This window comes from Gigantopelta aegis, chromosome 1 (assembly GCF_016097555.1).
Source record: "Gigantopelta aegis isolate Gae_Host chromosome 1, Gae_host_genome, whole genome shotgun sequence".
Taxonomy (NCBI): Eukaryota; Metazoa; Mollusca; class Gastropoda; order Neomphalida; family Peltospiridae; genus Gigantopelta; species Gigantopelta aegis.
The window spans coordinates 27,033,657-27,059,907 of record NC_054699.1 but is presented as its reverse complement, the minus strand read 5'-3'; the positions used below and the strand labels follow the sequence as shown (position 1 = coordinate 27,059,907).

At 39.1% G+C, this 26,251-nt stretch overlaps 1 protein-coding gene across 7 annotated transcripts in view; it reads right to left on the bottom strand.

The window, feature by feature from the left end:
* LOC121373100 (myosin-VIIa-like) overlaps window positions 1-26,251 on the bottom strand; it is a 138,680-nt gene that overhangs the window by 57,640 nt on the left and 54,789 nt on the right. For 4 of the 7 annotated variants that reach the window (XM_041499550.1, XM_041499572.1, XM_041499557.1 and 1 more), the window contains 5 exons: window positions 10,050-10,310; window positions 7,372-7,556; window positions 6,657-6,778; window positions 4,183-4,439; window positions 1,910-1,930 (listed from right to left, as the gene is read on the bottom strand). In XM_041499550.1, the coding sequence (XP_041355484.1) occupies window positions 1,910-1,930; window positions 4,183-4,439; window positions 6,657-6,778; window positions 7,372-7,556; window positions 10,050-10,310 (846 nt within the window). Of the gene's footprint in view, window positions 1-1,909; window positions 1,931-4,182; window positions 4,440-6,656; window positions 6,779-7,371; window positions 7,557-7,934; window positions 7,963-10,049; window positions 10,311-26,251 lie in introns of those variants that run through there. The other 3 variants (XM_041499599.1, XM_041499578.1, XM_041499586.1) reach the window with 2 other exon arrangements.

Genomic DNA, 26,251 nt, shown 5'->3' with positions numbered 1-26,251 from the left:
TTAGACGAAACCTGGTACATTTTTTCCTTTAGTAGCAAGGGAATCTTTTATATGCACCGGCCATCCTACAGACAGGGTAGCACATACCACTGCCTTTGATATACCAGTCGTGGTGCACTGGCTGAAGCTGATAAATTTTTCCTTTAGTAGCAAAGAATCTTTTATATGCACTGCCCATCCCACAGACAGGGTAGCACATACCAGTCTTTGATATACCAGTCGTGGTGCACTGGCTGGTGTGAGAAATAACCCAACGGGCCCAATACCAGGAATCGATCGCACACCGACTGCACATCAAGCGAGCACTTTAACACTGGGTTATGTCCCCTGCCAGCTTTTATGTTATATAGACATAACTACTCTAGTGGTAAATTAAATAGGGTTTCAAATATCATGTATCCCCTTATTAATTTCAACCAGTACATATATTGACACTAAATAACAATACGTGACTGTGTATAATATCATCAAATAACAACAATTAACATGTAACATAAAATCATGAGTGATAGAAATGTGGGTTTTTGTTTTCTTTACTGGCCTTGGTGGCGCCGTGGTTAAACCATCGGACATAGGGCTGGTAGGTACAGGGTTCACAGCCCGGTACCGGGTCCCACCCAGAGCGAGTTTTAACGGCTCAGTGGGTAGGTGTAAGGCCACTACACACTCTTCTTTCTCACTAACCACTAACAATTAACAACTAACCCACTGTCATGGACAGACAGCCCAGATAGCTGAGGTGTGTGCCCAGTAGAGCATTCTTGAACCTTAATTGGACATAAGCACAAAATAAAAAAGTTGAAATAAAAATGTTTTTTTTTAATGTGCTATGAAATTTACTTTTGAAATAATGAATTCTATTTTTGATAAACAAAATTACTATAAAATCTACTGAAATGAAGCCGATTAAAAAACCACTGAATACTCAAGTGTGAGTTTTAAACAAAGTGTATGCCTAACTACAACGAAGCAAACTTAGGCTAAAAGCAAAATAAAATGGTTGCCAGTACAGGAACTCAAGGATTAGACCCAAAAATCCTCTGGGTTTCCCCACCCACCTCTCAGCGAGAGAAAAAAAAAGCCAGAAGCAAAAATATTTACCCAAGGTAGAAAACTCTAGAAACCATACCCAATTAAATGGTCTTGAACTGCATGCAATGTCATGTTAATTTGTAACAATTTTTGTTCTTGTTTCTTGTTATTTGTTGTTTCAGGGATTTTTGTGCACATTATTGTTAAAATTACTAAATTAAAATTGAAAAGCCATTGCCAGTGTTAATTAAGTGAACAAAAGTAATAACCATGATAAATGATAAAAAAAACCCTGCACATTTTGTAAAATGATTTTTTACTTATTTATTTTTGTAAATAATGAATAAATCAAATTAAAATCATGAATATATTGATACTAAATTCTAAAATTATAGCATGATAAAACATAACCATTAATCATTTATATTTGATTCATGAAAAGAGTATAAAAAACCCAGTGTAAAGCTATTTAATTATTACTTAATTATTACATAATTTATCTAGAATGAACTTAAAGCAATAATAATTCAACTAAAATAACATCAGTTTAGTTTTCAATTTCATCTAAGTCACTATTTCTTTTCTTTTTCTATTTTACTATCAACTTCCTCAACCTTAAAACAAACAGAAAAAAAAAATCACAAAAGATTTAAAACGTTTATAAATTTAAAATTCCAGCATCTTAACAAGTGTAGTAATTTAATTAAAGCACAAATTAATAAGCAAAAAAAAAAAAAGAAACAAAGAGAAAAAAAATAAATTTCATTCATTCATTAATTCATTAAAAAGCATTTCTAAAAGTATTTTATCCAGTCTCATTCCATTTTGACAGCTAAACCATGAACAACAACCAAGCGAATGTGTGTACCAACTATACCTTTATGAGGGGACCATCTCTCTGAAAAACAAGGCTCATCAGGTATTACTCTCAATTAACAACAATTCAAATTCACAAGAACTTGGCACAATAAAACGGCAGGCTGCAGTATTTAGCAGGATTCCGTCATTCAGCGAATCTCAGTTTGGGTCGGAAGCAGAAGATTATGAAATAGAATTAAAAAATATAACTATTTACCTGTATACATACATGTATTTACCTGTAAAACAATTAACCTGTACACCTTTTGTACCTGTAAGTATTAGTATATATATATATATATATATATATATATATATATATATATATATATATATATATATACTCTTCAAAAAAAGAAACGCAAAAGGGTACAAATGGGTTATAACTCCGATTTTATGTTTCCTACCGGTTCATGCTTTGTGAATATAAGGTCATTGCATGTCCCAAACACATTCCCACGGTTACATTCGATAAAACGCAGCTACTGTACAATAAAGTTCCAAAATGTGAATATTCGCAAAAACGCAGCCACGTGCAAACCATGTCACCACTGCACGTGCATTGTCTGCACGTGCAACATGAACACCGACAGTATAAAAGTGCAGGGTGTTCGCTTGCCTGGCCTCTGTATCTGACCGACAGTTGACAATCCAGGACATGCCACGTCTCAGTGAACCGCAGAGAAACAATGCCATCGGCCGACTAGACGCAGGCGAATCCAGAACGGCCGTTGCCAGGGCATTCCATGTGTCCCCAAGCACCATCTCCAGACTGTGGGACCGTTACCAGCAACATGGATCAACACGTGACCTCCCTAGATCCGGTCGACCACGGGTCACTACCCCCAGGCAGGACCGCTACATCCGGGTACGCCACCTTCGGGAACGATTGACTACTGCCACCTCCACAGCCGCAGCAATACCAGGTTTGCGCAGGATATCCGACCAGACCGTACGGAACCGCCTACGTGAGGTAGGAATTCGTGCCAGACGTCCAGTTCGAGGTGTCATCTTAACACCACAACACCGTCGACTCCGACTGCAGTGGTGCCAGATTCATCGACAATGGCCTCAACTGCGATGGAGACAGGTGTGGTTCAGTGATGAGTCCCGATTTCTGCTCCGACGTCATGATGGAAGATGTCGCGTGTATAGGCGTCGTGGTGAACGTTATGCGGCAAACTGCGTGCAGGAAGTGGACAGATTCGGCGGGGGTAGTGTCATGGTGTGGGCAGCCATCTCACACACTGGCAGAACTGACCTGGTCCACGTGCAGGGCAACCTGAATGCACAGGGCTACATTGACCAAATCCTCCGGCCACACATCGTTCCAGTTATGGCCAACGCCAACGCAGTGTTCCAACATGACAACGCCAGGCCTCACACAGCATGTCTCACAACGGCTTTCCTACAGAACAACAACATTAATGTCCTTCCTTGGCCATCGATATCACCGGATTTGAACCCAACTGAGAATCTATGGGACAAGTTGGACGGACGCCTCCGACAGCGACAACCACAGCCCCAGACCCTGCCCGAGCTGGCAGCAGCCTTGCAGGCCGAGTGGGCCACCATCCCCCGGGACGTCATCCGTACTCTGGTTGCTTCAATGGGCAGGCAGTGCCAGGCAGTTGTCAACACACGCGGAGGCCACACCCGGTATTGACTCCAGATGACCTTGACCTTGGTGGTGTGTCCTATCACTTACTCACAATGGACTAGAGTGAATTGTGAACAATCCTGCAACATTTGGTAATTATCGGACTCACCATTCAATAATGAAATCAATTCTCCAAATGTTACGACAATGTGGTTTTGCATTTCTTCTTTTGAAGAGTATATATATATATATATATATATATATATATATATCTATATACAAATGTAGATCTGTATTTCTATTTACCTGACAGTGTATGACTGGCCTCAGTAAGCTCTGGTTTACCTGCATAAGACTAGGTATTTACCTGTATAGACTATAAGTCTTTACCTGAACGAGATAGTAGTTACCTGTATAATACTAAGTATTTAACTGTACGAGACGGTGGTAGTGTCTGGCCTCGGTGAGCTCCAGTTTACCTGTTTATGACTATAAGCATTTACCTGTATGAGATAGTGGTAGTGACTGGCCTCGGTAAGCTCCAGTTTACCTGTATAATACTGTAAGTATTTATCTGTATAAGACTATAAGTATTTACCTGAAGGAGATAGTAGCCTCTAGTTTACCTATATAAGACCATAAGTATTTACCTGTACGAGACAGTATTTACCTGTATATTACTAAGTATTTACCTGTACGAGATAGTGGTAGTGGCTGGCCTCGGTGAGCTCTAGTTTCTTCTTGTCCTCCGCGCTGAGCCCGGCCAACATGCAGTAGAAGATGTGGTAGTTCCTCTCATCATGGGCCTGGTGGACAATGCGAGACTTCTCCAGCAGATACTGCTCTATCCGTGCACCCTCTATCACACCCTTCCGGTTGAAGTGGATGTCGATGTATTTGCCGAACCGACTCGAGTTGTCGTTCCGGATCGTCTTCGCATTGCCAAAAGCTGCATAGAAAGAGAGAGAGAGAAAAATGTGATTGAAAGGATTATTCTTTTGATGTTTAAATGTCCTGTTGTAATGTGAGAATGGTAACTGTGTTGCTGGATCTATATGAGTTGTCATTTTAAATCATCTACAGATTCTCCAAAGCTGAATTTATGACATAAATAAAGTATGTTATAATAATGTTAATAGATGTACAAGTAAGTGTAGGTACAATGTAAGTACGATTTATAAATATTCTTCCTGTTGTAATATGAATGTCAATGTGTCTGTCCAACCAACATGAGTTGCCATTTCAAATAATACTATAACACGAAGTTTACAAATGATTGGATTGACCTTAAATATCTAGACTATTTGTAAATATTGATATTATCAATCTTTGTTTACTTTTAATAAAATACTATATACACATTTGTAGAATGAAATAAACCCTTTCCCTTCCTTCCATTCTTTGATATCTTTTAAATACAGTTATTAGTCTAGATATTTAAGGTCAATCCAATCATTTGTAAACTCTTTTTGTGTGCCCATATCCCGAAGGTTCAAGCACACCAACCCCGGACTTTGCCCTCGACATCGCCAGTGGCCAATTCCGGGGCAGGAGGGCTCAAAGAATGGTGCATCATAGGAATTCACCTTCCTAATATCTAGACTAACAACTGTATCTAGGGGATATAAAGAATAGTGCATCATGGGAAACTTGCCTTCCATGATTGTATTGGCCTCAGGAATCTAGACTAATAACTGTGTGTAAAAAATATCAAAGAATGGTGCATCATGGGAAGAACATCTTTCTAGTATCTAGACCAACAACTGTATCTAAGGAATACCACATAATGATGGATCATGGGATACTCACCTTCAATGATATGATTGGACCCAAGTATCTAGACTAACAACTGTATTTGAAAGATATCATAGAATGATGCATCATGGGATACTCACCTTCATTGATATGACTGGACCCAAGTATCTAGACTAACAACTGTATTTGAAAGATATCAGAGAATGGTGCATCATGGGAAAACTCATCTTCAATGATATGATTGGACCCAAGTATCTAGACTAACAACTGTATTTGAAAGATATCATAGAATGATGCATCATGGGATACTCACCTTCAATGATATGACTGGAGCCAAGTATCTAGACTAGCAACTATATATGAAAGATATAGAATGATGCATCATAGGATAATCACCTTCAATGATATGATTGGACCCAAGTATCTAGACTAACAACTGTATTTGAAAGATATCATAGAATGATGCATCATGGGATACTCACCTTCAATGATATGACTGGAGCCAAGTATCTAGACTAACAACTGTATATGAAAGATACAGAATGATGCATCATGGGATACTCACCTTCAATGATATGATTGGACCCAAGTATCTAGACTAACAACTGTATTTGAAAGATATCATAGAATGATGCATCATGGGATACTCACCTTCAATGATATGACTGGAGCCAAGTATCTAGACTAGCAACTATATATGAAAGATATAGAATGATGCATCATGGGATACTCACCTTCAATGATATGATTGGACCCAAGTATCTAGACTAACAACTGTATTTGAAAGATATCATAGAATGGTGCATCATGAGGAAACTCACTTTCCATGATTGTATAGGACATGAGTATTTAGACTAACAGCTGTATTTTAAATAGATTTTTAAAATGGTGCATCCTGGGAACTCACCTTGCATGATAAAATATCTAGACTAACAACTGTATCTTGAGGATATCAAAGAATGGTGCATCCTGGGAACTCATCTTCCATTATTTTAGGACTGGCCTAAAATATCTAGACTAACAACTGTATCTTGAAGATATCAAAGAATGGTGCATCCTGGGAACTCATCTTCCATTATAGGATTGGCTTAAAATATCTAGACTAACAACTGTATCTTGAGGATATCAAAGAATGGTGCATCCTGGGAACTCATCTTCCATTATATAGGACTGGCCTAAAATATCTAGATTAACAATTGTATCTTGAAGATATCAAAGAATGGTGCATCCTGGGAACTCATCTTCCATTATAGGATTGGCTTAAAATATCTAGACTAACAACTGTATCTTGAGGATATCAAAGAATGGTGCATCCTGGGAACTCATCTTCCATTATAGGATTGGCCTAAAATATCTAGACTAACAACTGTATCTTAAGGACATTAAAGAATGGTGCATCCTGGGAACTCACCCTCCATGATAGGATTGGCCTCAAGAATCTGCTGTTCAATCCACGAGTGTTGACCACTGATGGCCGCCAGGAACTGTAGGATCAGCTTCGTGCTCTCGGTCTTGCCAGCCCCCGACTCCCCGCTAGACAAAAAACAAAATTATTATTATTAGAAATTAACTCTTAGTGAAAAAACACACATTAAAGCTTGTTTTGTTTAATGACACAACTAGAGCACATTAATTTATTAATCTCTGTGATTTGATGTCAAACATTTGGTAATTTTGACATTTAGTCTTAGAGAGGAAACCCACTATATTTTTTCATTAGCAGCAAGGGATCTTTTATATGCATAATCCCATAGACACGAGAGTACATACCACAGCCTTTGGTGTACCAGTTGTAGAGCCCTGGCTGGAACTAAAAATAGATCAATAGGCCCCACCAATGGGGATTGATCCCAGACTAACTGCGCTTCAGGCAAGAGGGTGAGACAGGAGAAAGAGAAAGAGGGAACAGAGACGGGGAGGGAAAGAGGAAGAGAGAGGAGTGTTAGTGTCAATCCGACAGACAGACACAGATGAGAGATGAAAAGAGAAAAGAGGAAAGCACTGGTTTACACAACAATAAAAAAAGATTGCACTGAAGTGGATCGATCCTATGACGCACCACACCTCAGATATGCTATCTACCACTGAGCTAGCCAGCCCACTAAATGACTAAGACTGTGTGTTACCTGATGATGATACACTGGTCGTGGTCGTATCTCTTCATGCTGCTGTACGAGTTGTCTGCGATGGCGAAGATGTGTGGGGGCAGTTCTCCAATCTTCTTGTCGCGGTACAGTTTGATCTGGTCGCCCGTGTAGATCGGCAGGATCTGGTACGGATTCACAGCAACCAGGATCGATCCTGTGTATGTCTGAAGAATAAACAGTTAAAATTAAAACAACATAGACCCTGTGTAAAAAAACTGGACTGACCCAGTGTAACTTTTAAAAAATAAAGTGTATGAAGAGATTGATAATAGTAAGAGTGACATATGAAGATATTGATAATAATAACAACTGATACTGACATAGATCTGGTTTTCTATGTAGTGTATAAAGAGGTTGATAATAATAATGACACAGATCTGGTTCTCCATGTAGTGTATGAAGAGGTTGATAATACTAAGTAATACTGACAGATCTGGTTCTCCATGTAGCGCATGAAGAGGTTGATAATACTAACTAATACTGACAAAGATCTGGTTCTCCATGTAGAGTATGAAGAGGTTGATAATAATAATAATACTAACATAGATCTGGTTCTCCATGTAGCGTATGAAGAGGCTGATAATAATAATAATACTGACATAGATCTGGTTCTCCATGTAGCGTATGAAGAGGTTGACAATAAGTAATAGTGATATAGATCTGGTTCTCCATGTAGTGTATGAAGAGGTTGACAATAAGTAATAGTGACATAGATCTGGTTCTCCATGTAGTGTATGAAGAGGTTGACAATAAGTAATACTGACAGATATGGTTCTCCATGTAGCGTATGAAGAGGTTAATAATAATAATACTGACATAGATCTGGTTCTCCATGTAGCGTATGAAGAGGTTAATACTAAGTAATACTGACAGATATGGTTCTCCATGTAGCACATGAAGAGGTTGATAATAATAACTAATACTGACAGATCTGGGTTCTCCATGTAGCGTATGAAGAGGTTAATAATAATAATACTGACATAGATCTGGTTCTCCATGTAGTGTATGAAGAGGTTGACAATAAGTAATAGTGACATAGATCTGGTTCTCCATGTAGCATATGAAGAGGTTGATAATAATAACTAATACTGACATTGATCTGGTTCACCATGTAGCGTATGAAGAGGTTGACAATAATAATAATACTGACATAGATCTGGTTCTCCATGTAGCGTATGAAGAGGTTGACAATAAGTAATAGTGACATAGATCTGGTTCTCCATGTAGTGTATGAAGAGGTTAATACTAAGTAATACTGACAGATATGGTTCTCCATGTAGCACATGAAGAGGTTGATAATAATAACTAATACTGACAGATCTGGGTTCTCCATGTAGCGTATGAAGAGGTTAATAATAATAATACTGACATAGATCTGGTTCTCCATGTAGCGTATGAAGAGGTTGATAATACTAAGTAATACTGACATAGATCTGGTTCTCCATGTAGCGTATGAAGATGTTAATAATAATAATACTGACATAGATCTGGTTCTCCATGTAGCATATGAAGAGGTTGATAATACTAAGTAATACTGACATAGATCTGGTTCTCCATGTAGCGTATGAAGAGGTTAATAATAATAATACTGACATAGATCTGGTTATCCATGTAGCGTATGAAGAGGTTAATAATAATAATACTGACATAGATCTAGTTCTCCATGTAGCATATGAAGAGGTTGATAATACTAACTAATACTGACACAGATCTGGTTCTCCATGTAGCATATGAAGAGGTTGATAATAATAACTAATACTGACACAGATCTGGTTCTCCATGTAGTGTATGAAGAGGTTGATAATAATAACTAATACTGACAGATCTGGTTCTCCATGTAGCGTATGAAGAGGTTGACAATAATAATAATACTGACATAGATCTGGTTCTCCATGTAGCGTATGAAGAGGTTGACAATAATAATAATAATACTGACATAGATCTGGTTCTCCATGTAGCGTATGAAGAGGTTGACAATAAGTAATAGTGACATAGATCTGGTTCTCCATGTAGTGTATGAAGAGGTTGACAATAAGTAATAGTGACATAGATCTGGTTCTCCATGTAGTGTATGAAGAGGTTGACAATAAGTAATACTGACAGATATGGTTCTCCATGTAGCGCATGAAGAGGTTGATAATAATAATAATACTGACATAGATCTGGTTCTCCATGTAGCATATGAAGAGGTTAATAATAATAATACTGACATAGATCTGGTTCTCCATGTAGTGTATGAAGAGGTTAATAATAATAATACTGACATAGATCTGGTTCTCCATGTAGTGTATGAAGAGGTTGACAATAAGTAATAGTGACATAGATCTGGTTCTCCATGTAGCATATGAAGAGGTTTATAATAATAACTAATACTGACATAGATCTGGTTCTCCATGTAGCGTATGAAGAGGTTGATAATAATAACTAATACTGACATAGATCTGGTTCTCCATGTAGCGTATGAAGAGGTTGATAATACTAAGTAATACTGACAGATATGGTTCTCCATGTAGCGTATGAAGAGGTTAATAATAATAATACTGACATAGATCTGGTTCTCCATGTAGCGTATGAAGAGGTTAATAATAATAATACTGACATAGATCTAGTTCTCCATGTAGCATATGAAGAGGTTGATAATACTAAGTAATACTGACATAGATCTGGTTCTCCATGTAGCGTATGAAGAGGTTGCGCAGGATGCCGGCCTCATTGAGGTCTCCCAGCCCTATCATGTCCTCCATCCCCTCCACGGACGTCGGGTGCATGTGGCGGATATTCCGCTTGCCATCAATCCAGTGCTCGTGGCCGTCGTCGTCGACAACCTTGATTCGGCCGGACTCCGAGAACTGGACCTGAGCGCCGATAGCTACGGCAAAATCACCGCTGACCTCCGGGTCCATCCAAACATGGTCACCCTGGAAAATAAAAATATACACAATTTTTTTAAATATTGATTAAACAATATATATTTATATATTGCAACTACAAAAACTAAAATGTGCATTAAATTTGATGTACAGCTTGACACCCATCAGTACATATACTCACAACTTTTTAAATTATTGATTAATATATTGGGGTCATTTGTCAACCTTGAAATGACATTAAAGTCTGTGTTGTTTTAATAGACCACCAGAAAACAAATTAACGAAACCACTAGAGTACATTGATTTATTCATCATCAGCTACTGGATGTCAGCCATTGGATAATTCTGACATATACATGTAGTCTTAGACAATACCATTACCAACAAGGAATTTTTGTTAATATGGACTCTCTTCCAAAGACAGGACAGTACATACCATGGTCTTTGATACACGAGTTGGGGAACATTAGTTGGGACAGGAAAAATAATACAAAAAAAAATGGGTCCACTGAACTGAATAGATTTGATCCTTTGACCCAAACTCTTCATGCGAGAGCTCCCTTGAAACAAGAAAGGAAATGGTTTATTTAACGATGCACTCAACTTTACAGTCATACATGTATGAGTTGGACATATGATTAAGGACCACAAAGATACTGAGGGAGGAAACCTGCTGTTGTCATTTCATGGGCTACTCTTTTCGATTAGCAGCAAGGAATCTTTTATATGCACCATCCCATAGACAGGATAGCACATACCATGGCCTCTGATGTACCAGTCGTGGTGCACTGGCTGAACCGAGAGAAGTTGCCCAATGGGCCCAAACCGACCGTACACCAAGCGAGCGCTCTACCACTGGGCTATATCTCGGCCCCCTCCATTGAAACAAAGTCCAAATCTGCCAGCCACTCAAAGTTAAAGTCTAAAATTTGTTTTGTTTAACAAAACCACTAGAGCAGATTGATTTATTAATCATCGGCTAATGGATGTCAAACATTTGGTAATTCTGACAAATAGTCTTAAGGAAACTCACTACATTTTTTTCACTTGCAGCAAGGGATTGTTTATATGCACATTCTCCAAAGACAGGACAGCACATACCATGGCTTTTGATATACCAGTTGAGGAATACTGGTTGGGACCAACACTGGACTCAGTGGCGCAGTGGTTAAGCCATCAGACTACAGGCTGGTAGGTACAGGGTTCGCAGCCTGGTAGCGGCTCCAACCCAAAGCGAGTTCTTAAGGGCTCAATGGGTAGGTGTAAGGTCACTACACCTTCTTTCTCACTAACCACTAACCAACTAACAAGTAACACACTGTACTGGACAGACAGCCCAGATAGCTGAGGTGTGTGTCCAGGACAGCATGCTTGAACCTTAATTGGATATAAGCATGAAAATTATTTCGGACCGAGGAGAAAAACAACCAGAAAATGGGTCCACAGAGTGGATTTGATCCTTCAACCCAACCACTTCTGGCAAGAGCTCCATTGGAACAAAGCCCAAGTTGGCTAGCCACTTACTAAGTGATAAATGATATTTCTGTTAGCTATATCAGCTCCTGTGTGTTTGTCATGCACTCAGACCAGGTATTCGGGAGGTTTCCAGCCTATTAAGTGGCATTCCACAGGTTTCACTCTGCTATACCTACACAATCACCACAGACTTTTATTTTTGAAAGGAAAAACTCCGGCCTCAGTGGTGCAATGGTTAAGCCATCTGACTACATGCTGGTACGTACAGGGTTCGCAGCCCGGTACCGGCTCCAACCCAGAGCGAGTTCATAAGGGCTCAAGGACTCTTCTTTTCTCACTAACCACTAACAACTAACCCACTGTTCTGGACTGACAGCCCAGATAGCTGAGGTGTGTGACCAGGACAGCATGTTTGAACCTTTATTGGATATACATGTAAAATAAAGTTGAAATGAATGAAAGGAAAAGATTGTTTCAATTTGACATATTAAGTGAAATAAAATATTATATACTATAAAATAATATATAATATTATATATTATAAAATATTACACGGAAAAATACTAGTTTTATATGGCAAGCAATTGCTTTAACTTGTGAAGTATGCATTCAAAAGATTTTTTAATTTAATTTTTTTTAAATAAGAAAATGTAGTACAAAAAAGGGGGTCACTGTTTTTGTTTTGTTGTTTTGATAAATAACTTTTTAAGTGAAATAAAATATTATGTGGTAAAATATTAGTTCTATCTGGCATGCAATTTGTTTTAACTTGAAACACCATGCAGTTGAATACACACACATGCCGGATGGAAATCCTCAACAACAGTTTGCTGTTAAACATTCACATCACCGCACCAAAAGTTTCACGTGTTTTGTCTAATTAGATTAACCCCAACGAGATCAGCCATCGTCAGGACGATAAAGGTTAACCTTTTTAAATCGGCCGCAATCTGGGTCAGGCAAAATCAATGTGCAGTGCAAATTAGCACAAATTGGAGAACAAATAAATGAAAATTGGGGGATGGGGTGGAGAGGAAGGGTCGGCTTTTTGCCAAAAACGAATTTGAGGGTCCATAATAAAAACAAAACAGACCCTACTAGGTGGTTATGGTTTTGAAATGTTTTGAAATTGGACTCTGCATTTTTTTGCACTTTTGCCAGCTAGTGTACCATGTCTAGTATATCAAAGTCTATATGTTATGTACAATCCTGTCTGTGGGAAAGTGCATATAAAAGATCCCTTGCTACTAAAAAATAATGGGAAAATGTAGCAGGTTTCTTCTCTATGTCAAAATTACCAGATATTTGACATCCAATAGCTGGTGATTAATAAATCAATGTGCTCTACTGGTGTTGATAAAGAAAAACATTCTTCCCCATCATTTATCTAAAAATTATAAAATCTATTAATTTTTTAGATTTTAGGGTACCGTATGTCATTATAACCATCTGTACCCTCTGGCAGAAACCCTGGAGGGAATGGTCATTCCAAACAAACTGACCTTAATGGAAAGTAGAGGAATGATTTCAAGGAAGGAAATGTTTTATTTAACGAAACACTCAATACATTTTATTTACGGTTATATGGCGTCAGACATAAGGTTAAGGACTACACAGATATTGAGAGAGGAAACCCGCTGTCACCACTTCATGGGCTATTATTTTTGATGTGTTTAATAATACTCCAGCACATTGTTCAATCACAGGATATTACAGTACATGGATAAAGTCAACTACTGTAGAAACCCATTGTTGGTTTCTCATAGTCCATAATTGATTTTTTCTGGTCCATAGCTCATTTGATAGTATTTTTGTCAATTAATCGTAGGTTATTGGATGTCAAACATTTGGTAACTGGATGTCAAACATTTGGCAACTGTAACAATTAAGTCTTCAGAGAAAACCTTCTATGTTTTTGCACTAGTACCAAGAGATCTTTTATATGCACTTTCTCACTGACAGGACAGGACATACCACGGCCTTTGATATACCAGCTGTGGGACATTGTTGGGAATGGGACAAAAATCCAATGAGAGAACGGGTCCACTGAGGGCATTCGATTCTATGACCAAAGCATCTCAGATAGATCCCACCCATGCAGTCTTGGAGGGGTTTTTTCTCACATGATCCACAAACAGTGATCAGTCTTAAAAGTTAAAGTTTGTTTTGATGACACTAATAGAGCCCACTGCTTTATTAATCCTTGGCAAGTGAAATAAAATGAAATGTTTTATTTAACAACACACTCAACACATTTTATTTACGGTTATATGGCGTCAGACACATAGTTAAGGACTATACTGGCAAGTGAATGTCAAACTTTTGGTAAGGAAACCTGCTACATTTTTCCATTAGTAGCAAGGGATATTTTATATGCACCATTCCACAGATAGGATAGCACATACCATGACCGTTGATATATACAACTCATGGTGCACTGGCTGGATCAACAAATAGCCCAATGGGCCCACCGACAGGGATCGATCCTAGACTGACCGTGCATCAAACGAGTGCTTTATAACTTGGCTACTTCCCACCCAATGTATATAAAAGATCCCTTGAAGATAATAAAAAACCATAGTCCACACCTCAAACTTACCCTCTTCCCCCCCCCCCCCCAACTGCCCTGGAATTGGTTACTGGTGAAAGAAAGAAAGAAATGTTTTATTTAACAATGCACTCAACACATTTTATTTACGGTTATATGGCGTCAGACAATAACCAAGGACCACACAGATTTTGAGTGGTAACCCGCTGTCGCCACTACATGGACTACTCTTTCCGATTAGCAGCAAGGGATCTTTTATTTGCGCTTCCCACAGGCAGGATAGCACAAACCATGGTCTTTGTTAAACCAGTTATGGATCACTGGTCGGTGCAAGTGGTTTACACCTACCCATTGAGCCTTGCGGAGCACTCACTCAGGGTTTAGAGTCGGTATCTGGATTAAAAATACCATGCCTCGACTGGGATCTGAACCCAGTACCTACCAGCCTGTAGACCGATGGCCTAACCACGACGCCACCAAGGCCGGTGGTCTCTGGTGAAGTCAGAGGCTAAGTCCGGGGTGGGCATGCCTGAACCTCTGTGGATATGGGCACATAAATAGAGTACCCATACCCATAGCAGGTTTGCTCTGAAGACGACATGTCAGAATTACAAAATGTTTGACATCAAATAGCTGATAATTAATAAATCAATGTATAATGGTTGTGTCATTACATAAAACAAAAAGTTTTTGTCCCAGAATCCACAAACAGTGGTCAGTCTTATAAATCATCATACTGAAACAAGACCCACCCAGCATCGTGACTGTATCAAAGAAGGCAGCCACCCAGGTTGATCTTAATTTGAGAGAACTAAGAATCGGCCATCAGTCGACATGGGTAACTGCAAACATTTACATCGGTCTCTTTTTACACAGTCTACCAACAGGGATTGATCTCACAACTCAATCACACCGAGTCAACTCCCACCCAGGATCATGACTGTATCAAAGATGGCAGCCACCCAGGTTGGTCCTAATTTGTGAGAACTAAGAATCGGCCATCAGTCATGAGTTGCTGCAAACATCTACATTCTACACGTATATCCCGACTCCTACCTCAGGGTCAGCTGGTCAACCTGAGCAAATATCAGTCAAAGTAGTCAGACCTGTTAGAAAGGACATTTTGGTACAACACAGGGACGTGATATATACTCATTTAAAACATAAAAGGCTAGTGGTGATAATTTATCTTTCAAACAGAAGAAAACTCGATCTCAACTATAGTCATATCATTCCCAAGTTATTTTCGTGCTTATATCTAATTAAGGTTCAAGCATGCTGTCCTGGGCACACATGTCAGCTATCTGAGTTGTCTGTTCAAGACAGAGGGTTAGTTGTTAGTGAGAGAGAAGAGGGTGTAGTGGTCTCACACCTACCCATTGAGTCATTAAAACTAGCTTTGGGTGGGAGCCGGTACCAGGCTACGAAACCTGTACCTACCAGCTTTATGTCTGATGACTTAACCATGACATCACCGAAGCCGGTTCAGCCATTGACAAATAAATGTAAATTTTTTAGCATTTCAGATCAAATCCAGTCTGTGAAAAGTTTTTCAGGCAAAAATTAAAAAAAAAATTGAAATTAGCAGCCTTATTCATAAAGCTCAATTAAGTTCCCTAAATTAAGCAACATTGCATCATCGTTGAAACTCTTTTTGCATTGCAATGAAAGATCGCAAAATTGTTAAGAGTTAATTAGGCCTCAGATAAATTCTGAAAAATAACAACCACAAGCCTATAAAGGGCACCTCTGGTGTTAGTTTCTTTCAACAAAACTACATGCAATTCAAATATATATCCCTGTTAACTACCACCTGCCAATAAAGGACATACATGTATAGAGTTTCTTCAACATACAAATTCAAATATTTATCTAAATAGTTTCTTAAACATACAAATTCAAATATTTATCTAAATAGTTTCTTAAACATACAAATTCAAATATGTATCTAAATGTCTAAATACTTGAACAGTACTTTATATTAAATTAACCTTGAACATTGAGGCCACTCATTAAAATCTTGTTCCAGCCAGTGCTCCACAACTAGTGTAACAAAAGTCATGGTATGTACCATCCTGTCTGTGGGATGGTGCATATAAAAGATCCATTGCTGCTAATCGCAAAGAGTAGCCCATGAAGTGGCGACAGCAGGTTTCCTCTCTCAACATCTGTGTGGTCCGTAACCATACGTCTGACACCATATAACCGTAAATAAACTGTGTTGAATGCGGTGTTAAATACAACATTTCCCTCCTTCCTTTAAAATCTCCATTTATTTTCTAGATGTTGCACATGTAAGTCACATCTTTAGACAGGTATGACTGTACAGGTAAGTATAGATGAAGATTTTGTCGAGTGGAAAGTTGCTCCAAGTATGCCAGTGTAACACAACTTGTCTTTTAGAACAATGTTTGCATTTGTGGCGGACGTCGGCTTTGTTATTGTTGACTTTGGAGCCTGTGGGTCAAGAATGCTTTAGAACACTGCTTATACAGACAGACAGTAGTCAAGCAACTACAAGACAATAATACTGTCAAGTGGATGGTTGGTTGGTGATGAATGATGTGTGGATGGATGGATGGATGGACAGATAAATGAATGGAGGGAGGGGAGGGACAGACGGACGGACAGACAGACAGATAAATGGATGGATGGATGGATGGATGGATGGATGGATGGATGGATGGATGGGATGGAGGGACAGATGGAGGGATGGAGGGAGGGTGGGAAGGAGGGAGGTAGGTAGGGATAAAATAAAAAGCAACAAACAGCGCACACTCATTTAGTATTAAGGATGGATGGATGGATGGATGGATGGATGGATGGATGGATGAACAGACTGATGGACCGATGGACAGACGGATGGATAAATGGATGGATGGATGGATGGATGGATGGACGGATAAATGGAGGGAGGGAGGGATGGACGGATAGACAGACAGATAAATGGATGTATGGATGTATGGATGGATGGATAAATGAATGGATGGATAAATGAATGGATGGATGGTTGGATGGATGGATGGATGGATGGATAAATGAATGGATGGTTGGATGTATACATGTATGTATGTATGTATGTATGTATGGATGGATGGATGGATGGATGGATGGATGAATTGATGGAAGGAGGGAGGGAGGGACAGATGGACGGATGGGATGGATGGATGGATGTATGGATGGATGTATGGATGGATGGATGGATGGATGGATGGGATGGAGGGACAGATGGAGGGATGGAAAGGAGGGTGGCCAGGATGGAGGGAGGGATGAAAATAAAAAGCAACAAACAGTGCACACTCATTTAGTATTAAGTTAAAGTTTGTTTACATGTAGTTTAAGGACATTGCTAGAGTACTCTGATTTATTAAGCATCTGCCATTGGATGTCAAACATTTGGTAATTCTGACACATAGTCTAACACCTATGGTTAAATAATAGTTTGGTTGTTTTGAGGCGGGGTGTTTTGGGGCTGCTTTTTTATTTCAGCTTCAACAATATACATATACATGTACATACACATGTAATGAATGAATGAATGTTTAACGACACCCCAGCATAAAAAATTCATCGGCTATTGGGTGTCAAACTATGGTAAATGCAACAACAATGTGATGATCAACATCAATATAAAAATTCAAGATTTAAATAAAAACAGTGTAAAGAACTGTGCAAAAATACAAATATCACAGATATATAAAATTGTAATTTAGAGTAAAATTCAGTATCGCGTAAAAATTGTAATACAAATTCTGGATGGAATCGAAATGATTCCATCACATTTGTTTCTCCAAATATATCTTTTCGAGTCTCTTTGAGATGTGGACACTCCACCAAAATGTGGCGTACCGTCAGGAGACACTGACAACGGTCACACTGAGGTGGAAGATCCTTCTTTAAAATAAATGAATGGGTCAAATAGGTATGACCGATGCGGGCACGACACAAGACTACCTCATCCTTCCTGCACTGTCTATAGGAGGACTGCCACTCTCCCAAGACCGGCTTGATAGCATGAAGCTTGTTGGCAACCTCACCGTCCCAATCAATACATGTACATAATACAAGTGAGCAGACCTACTGTAGGGTTGGGACGTAGCCAAGTGGTAAAACGCTTGCTCGATGCATGGTCAGTCTGGGATCGAAGGAAGGAAATGTTTTATTTAACAACGCACTCAACACATTTTATTCACAGTTATATGGCGTAAGAGTCTGGGATCGATCCACATCGATGAGCCCATTGGGTTATTTTTCATTCCAGCCAGTGTACCACGACTGATATATCAAAGGCCATGGTACAGTACGCGAACCAACCATAATTGCGTCTAGATGGCGACTCCGACCAAGCTAGACGGCGTCTAGACTAGTTGTGGAAAAAATTGAAAAAATTCTGTTAGACGGTTGATCGGCGGTCACTGCGAACATGCACGAGCTACTTGATTTGAGCCTTTGACCTTTTTCTTGTTGTCAGTTGCCGCTATGTTGTTGTTACACTACGTTATGAATTAAAAAAACACAAAATTATACATTTATTTCACGTGGGTTTTTTTGTTTTCAAAATCACGATATACGTGTTTACAAGGCATTCGCACTACACTGAAAATAATAACTAAATAATACATTTATACTGACCATTAATCCTTATAAATCGTTTAAAGGGAAACGATTACAATAAGCAAACAATAAAAAGGAGTGTATGGAGAAGGGAGAGTTCTTCGGTTTACTAACAAAAGTGAAATCGAGGGGAAAAGGGGGGAAAAGAAAGAATAAGCTTGGTTTTTGCATATGTGATATTTGGCACAGCAGGAAAGTTCATTTCATTTGTGAGGGGAAGTCGAATCTGTTTTTATGTTTACTGTATTTAAAAAAGTAAAATAAATAATAATGAAAACAGAAAGTGAAAACAATAAAATAAAAATGTTTTTAAAAGGATGGTGGTGGGGGGGGGGGGGGATACTGCAAGTTAGATGGGAAATTAAAAAATATATATATATTTAAATATTTAGCTGGAACGAGACATAATCCCACTGGCAGGGATCGACCACGATTCTAGACTTAAATGAATGCATCCGAGCAAGGCACAAGACAACTTCATCCTTCCTGCACCGGCAGTAAGAGGACTGCCACTATTCCAAGATTGGATTGGCAAAATGAAGCTTGTTCGTGACCGCACAGTCCTTGCAATATCAAAGCAACAGATAAAAAAAACCCCAACAACAAACAACAACAAACAAACAAATAAAAAACAAAACAAAACAAAACCTGTATTTGAAATCCAGTTGATAAACTTGTTTTTATGTCATAGTCTGCATCTGCACATGCACATGTATGCAGGTGTTCATGTGTATTGCATCGCAACCAGGTGTACGTACATGTGTTCTTACCATCTCTCCATACAGACCACCAAAGCAAGTACAAAGCTACACAGTCAAGAGCCATAAAACCATATTGCGTAATGTGTATTCAGTTCAAAGAGCGTGCATGTTCATGTAAAGTACGTAATTCTACAGTATTGTTCTGCTGGCTAACGCTTGGTGCCTGTGTTAATGGTTATATAGTAAGAGAGGAAGGGGAAATGCGATGGACTGAAATATGCAATACATTTAGTCTAATTCAGCCAAACAAGTGTACACTAGATCAAAAGTTGGGCACAAATTTAGAGGGTTCACCAAAAATAAAAATGCAGACAGTGGTCTCAAATTTTGTTTGTCAATAAGAACCAAAATTGTTCTGAATGTGCAATTTAAATATGACTTGACCTGACTGAAATTTTAAACGGAGTGCTTTCATAATCAGGTTAGGTCAGGTCATAGGGTTTAACTTGCTCATTCAAAGCAAGCTGTTTTAGCGCACGCCTGTCATGGGCACAGGTGCCGGCCTCAGCTGGCTCCTCCGTCCAGGACAGAAAAGGGTTGGGGTGGGTGGGAGAGGGGACTGTCTGCACTGGCAGGTGTAAAAGAGTAGCACGTCCAATCGGTAGCAGGTGGAGGTGGTCTTGGTGCTATGGCATTTGGAATATCGCATAGGATTAAGCCAAATTGAATGTAGGAAATTTGACGCATTTTTGAACAGTCCGCCTAAATAGAAATGGGGAGCTATATATATTTTTGAACTCAGTATGCCGAGAGTAGCTCGTTACTGGGACCTAGTTGGTGTTGAGATGTCTCACAAGGTTGCCCATAGTGGCCCTTAAAAGGGCCTGATCTGTTCAGAAAAGGAAATATTCACTTGGTTTCACACACACACACACACACACACACACACACACACACACACACACACACACACACACACACACACACACACACACACACACACACACACACACACACCCGATTGCCACATTCAGTAAAAATTGTAGGCATTAGGACAAATATTGTTAAAATTGCAACTGATTCAAAATTGTAAGTACAAAAATGCTAAATAAATTTAACAATAAAAGTGTACACAATATTTCAACTCAATATCTTGAGGCATCGGTTGAGTGCTCGCTTGCGGTGCTTGGGTCGCAAGATCGAACCACATCGGTGTATCCATTCACCTGATTGGGTTTTTTCTCGTTCCAACTAGTGCACCACATCTGGTCAAAGGCTGTTATATGTGTTTTCCTGTCTGTGGGAAAGAGCACAAAAAAGATCCCTTGCTGCATTAGAAAAAAAATGTAGCGGGGTTTCCTCTGATGACAACGTGGTGTTTGACATCCAATAGCCTATGATCAGTGCATTCTAGTGGTGTCATTAAACAATATACTTTGACTTCTAACAATATAAAGTACAGATAAATGTTCATAAAAGGTAAATTTTTAAAGACCACCACAGTAAAAACTAGTAATATAAACAAATATTATGTACCGGCTTTGGTGGCGTCGTGGTTAGGCCATCAGTCTACAGGCTGGTAGGTACTGGGTTCAGATCCCAGTCGAGGCATGGGATTTTTAATCCAGATACCGACTCCAAACTGTGAGTGCTCCGCAAGGCTCAATGGGTAGGTGTAAACCACTTGCACCAACCAGTGATCCATAACTGGTTCAACAAAGGCCATCGTTTGTGCTATCCTGTCTGTGGGAAGCGCAAATAAAAGATCCCTTGCTGCCTATCATAAAAAAGAGTAGCCTATGTGGCGCCAGCGGGTTTCCTCAAAAAAAATAAAATAGTGTCAGAATGACCATATGTTTGACGTCCAATAGCCGATAAGATAAAACAATCAATGTGCTCTAGTGGCGTCGTTAAATAAAACAAACAAACTTTATAAATATGTTGTAACACGAAAATAACTGCGATTTGGCTTAGATGATAAAACGTTCTCAATTTCATGTCGGCTTTTTCTTTGACCTACAAGCCCAAATCAAAACTAAAACAATGTGTATTTCTCAAGCAGCTCGTGCATCTTGTATCAGGGACAGTTCTAACAGATTGTCTGGGTCATCATAATGGATTAAGTACTAGCCAGTGCGCTGTTCGACGATTAGTCTTCGCAATAATTATTATCTTTTGGATATAAATTAATAAATTAATAAATAATACTAACTACATTTTTAGGGGTGATTTTAAAAAAGTCAATGCAATAATTTGAATAAACAAAATCATGGCTCCGTTTGTTTTGATGTTTGATCTCCCGAGCAGTATGGTCTAATCGTGTGTATGTGTGTGTGTGTGTGTGATCAGATGACGTCACACTGTTGCAGCATGCCACCTTCATTGTATGTGATAATCGGTTGAATCGACCGTTGCCAAGTACATGTATGCAAATCGGGCCAGTTGTTCAAAAATTAATCACTGTGTAACCATTAGTTAAGAGAAATTATTAAAACTAAATATTAAATGACTTCAAAGGACAATTGAAAAATATATTAAAATTTGACTTAGAACAGCATAATAAAAAAATATATTAGGTAGGCCCCTGCGAAGCTTCGTATATTTGATTCGATTCGAAATCGTGGCGAAGCTTCAATTCGATTAGATTTTTGCAAATCAAAACCGTACTTGCAGAATCCTGTCAGAGATTTAAAAATAATTTGAAAACATTCCGAATTATCCTGAGGGTATACGACATGTTTCGTGTGAATTACGAATGCCTTAAAACATGTTTTATTTTATAAAATAAATAATTTGTAATGTAAAACTGAAGACTGATTTAGTTTTTTTATTTTATAAATAAATAAATAATTTTTAATGTAAAATTGAAGACTGATAACCCACACCGTACACATTGGTATGGTTCGCTGTACTGCGGCCACTAATATAGACTCGCCCGATATTTTTAGAATTTGTATGCTCCCAAATAACGTTATAAAAGGCGAAGTGTGATTGGTCAATATTTAAATTATTATTTACAGACGAAATGTTACCTGGACATTGGGGACTACGCAGTGTTGTTATCAATCCGATTAAAATTAGTTCCACTGGTCTAAATAAGGCATTCGTAATTCACATGAAACATATCGTATACCCTCAGGATAATTCGGAATGTTTTCAAATTATTTTTAAATCACTGGCAGGATTCTGCAAGTAAGGTTTTGATTGGTGGATATGAGCTCCAACTGGCTGGTGTTAGATCCACATGTAATAGTGGAGCTAATTTTAATTAGATTGCCGCCTGTCAAGGGTATTTTAACAGCGCAAAATTAAAATATTCGTACAATAAAATTAACTTTAGTGGAATGTGTTTGCTACTTTTGACAATTAGAAGTATAGTTAAATATTTACGCGGATTTACCACAATCTGATTAAAATTAGTTCTACTGGTCTCACCAGTAGATCTAACAGCATTGCATGGACTCCCATGTCCAGGTGACATTTCATCTATAAATAACAATTTAAATATCGACCAATTACACTTCGCCTTTTATAATGTTATTCGGGAGCATACAAATTCTAAAAATATCGGTCGAGACTATTTATGCAATAGGCGAACTTGTTGGTCTATTCAACATTGAAAAAACAGGGGGAAAAGTGCAGTAATAAACTATACCATCATGTTTTTTGTTTGTTTTTTTATCTTGAAACAAATTTTATATAAAATTTTATATTGAAATTAATTTCCGGCATACTTCGTAATTCACCCGAATCATTTCGTATACCCTCAACATAATCTCGAATGTTTTCAAATTCTTTTCAAGTCAATGGCATGATTTTGCAAGTAAGGTTTTGATTGGTCGAATGAAAGGTCAACTGGACATGAGCTCCAAAGCGCTGCTGTTAGATCCACATGTAATAGTGGAGCTAATTTTAATTAGATTGGGATTTACCAGTGATGTTTAATTCTCCACATGTATCAGTATTTAAAATTTAATAAAATATGCCTCTTCTTCCCCCTAAAAAACCCCCAACAAAATCCCTAACTCACATAGACCTGGATCACAGCTCCATTTTCCCCTTATCGTTTCATTAAAGGGACATTCCTGAGTTTGCTGCAAGTTTTAACATACATGTAGACTTTTTAACAATTGTAATTACATATCAAATATATTTTTCTGCATATAAAATATTAGTGGCTGTATATTAAATGTGTTTCTGATCGTTCGAATATTTGTACTAGGTTAAATTTCACTTTATTTCCTAAAACGTATTTTTTCGTACGTACGAACTTATTTAAAGACGAAATCCAGTTTGGGCTTCTTACAAATATTAAGTCAATCAGAAACACATTGAATATACAGACACTGATATTCTAAACGAGAAAATATATTTAATATGAAAGTTTAATCGTAGAAATATTTTGTTAGAAACATCTTACAATGCAGCAAACTCGGGAATGTCCCTTTAAAAAAAGACAGTCGTACAACTACTAATCAATGTTACATGTCTGTCCACGAATTATTTATTTATGTATTTATTTATTTACTGATTTATTTATCTTATTTTATTTATTATTTTATTTTCACTATCATTTATATCAGATACATACAACTTCACTTGAAATAATAGCTGATATTTACGAAGTTTTAAAACATATATGAGCTGTCAAACCTACAACTTAGCATGACGTTAGAAACCGAGTAAACGCGGCTGTTTGCATTGTTTGTTTTGGAGAATTTAGAAGATGACATCTTCTTCTTTACATGAAGATCAGCTTGAAGTAAACATATATCTGTATGTACAATAGTGTTTGGTTACTACTTTGAATTTTGTATTTTGTACCTGAGAACATTGGTCGAGATCTTTAGCGATACCATCAGTACTTTGATACACATTTACAAGCATAGGAATAAATTTAATGTATTATGCTTGCCAAAGGCTCGCATAATACAATTTTATTCCTAATATATGATATTGACGATACCGAAAAACACTCTGGTAATTCACTCTCTGTCTCTGTCTGTCTGTCTGTCTGTCTGTCTGTCTCTGTCTCTGTCTCTGTCTCTCTCTCTCTCTCTCTGTCTCTCTGTCTCTCTCTCTCTCTCTCTCTCTCTCTCTCTCTCTCTCTCTCTCTCTCTCTCTCTGTATATATATATATATATATATATATATATAGGGCCGTATTATCCACAAGGCTGACTACGCTGAAGCCTAGGAGCCCGTCAATTTTAATTTATTTCTTCTTTTTTGTTTTTAATTAATTTAATTATTTACTTTTCTTCTTCCTTTTTGTTTTGCTGAAGCACTGTGTAATGGGGTGAAAGATTGAAGTACCGGAAGGGGCTCGAAGTACCTTTTAAAACCTTGTGGCCCGACCATGGTTCGTGTAATTCACTACAATACCGTTCCCTGGTATAATGCATTCTAAACAAAATAATATGCTGATGGACACTGCTTGTGGTTCTATCGAATACTAAACGTGATTCCAGTGAATTGCTGAAGTGAAGTTGTACTTTCCAGGAAAAAGTTTGTATTTTCAGTTAAGTTTCCCATAAATTAATCACAGACAATTTCCAATAGAGTCATAGGGTTTTACCTGCACATTCAGAACAAGATGTAGCGCACGCCTGTTATGGGCACAGGTGCCTCAGCCCAGGAAAGGAAAATGGTTGTGGTGGGTGGAAGAGGGGGCAATTTTGATGCTATTGAATTTTGAATATTCCGTTAGAGAAAAATTGCACAAGTTCTTGAAGGAAAAAAAAAAAGAAGAAATTTGTTTTGTTTGACAACACCTCTAGAGCACATTGTTTATTATCACACACACACAGATAGTGAGAGGAGCAGGGTGGGGTGGGGAGGGGACGACACACACACACAGATAGAGAGAGGAGCGGGGGGGGGGGGGGAGGGGACGACACACAGACACAGATAGTGAGAGGAGCGGGGGGGGGGGGGGGGGGGACGACACACACACACAGATAGAGAGAGGAGCGGGGTGGGGTGGGGAGGGGACAACACACACACACAGATAGTGAGAGGAGCGGGGTGGGATGGGGAGGGGACGACACACACACACAGATAGAGAGAGGAGCGGGGTGGGGTAGGGAGGGGACGACACACACACACAGATAGTGAGAGGAGCGGGGTGGGATGGGGAGGGGACGACACACACACACAGATAGAGAGAGGAGCGGGGTGGGGTGGGGAGGGGACGACACACACACACAGATAGTGAGAGGAGCGGGGTGGGATGGGGAGGGGACGACACACACACACAGATAGAGAGAGGAGCGGGGTGGGGTGGGGAGGGGACGACACACAGAGAGAGGAGCGGGGTGGGGTGGGGAGGGGACGACGCACACACACAGATAGAGAGAGGAGCGGGTGGGGTGGGGGGGGAGGGGACGACGCACACACACAGATAGAGAGAGGAGCGGGGTGGGGTGGGGAGGGGACGACGCACACACACAGATAGAGAGAGGAGCGGGGTGGGGTGGGGAGGGGACGACGCACACACACAGATAGAGAGAGGAGCGGGGTGGGGTGGGGAGGGGACGACGCACACACACAGATAGAGGAGCGGGGTGGGGTGGGGAGGGGACGACGCGCACACACACAGATAGAGAGAGGAGCGGGGTGGGGTGGGGAGGGGACGACGCACACACACA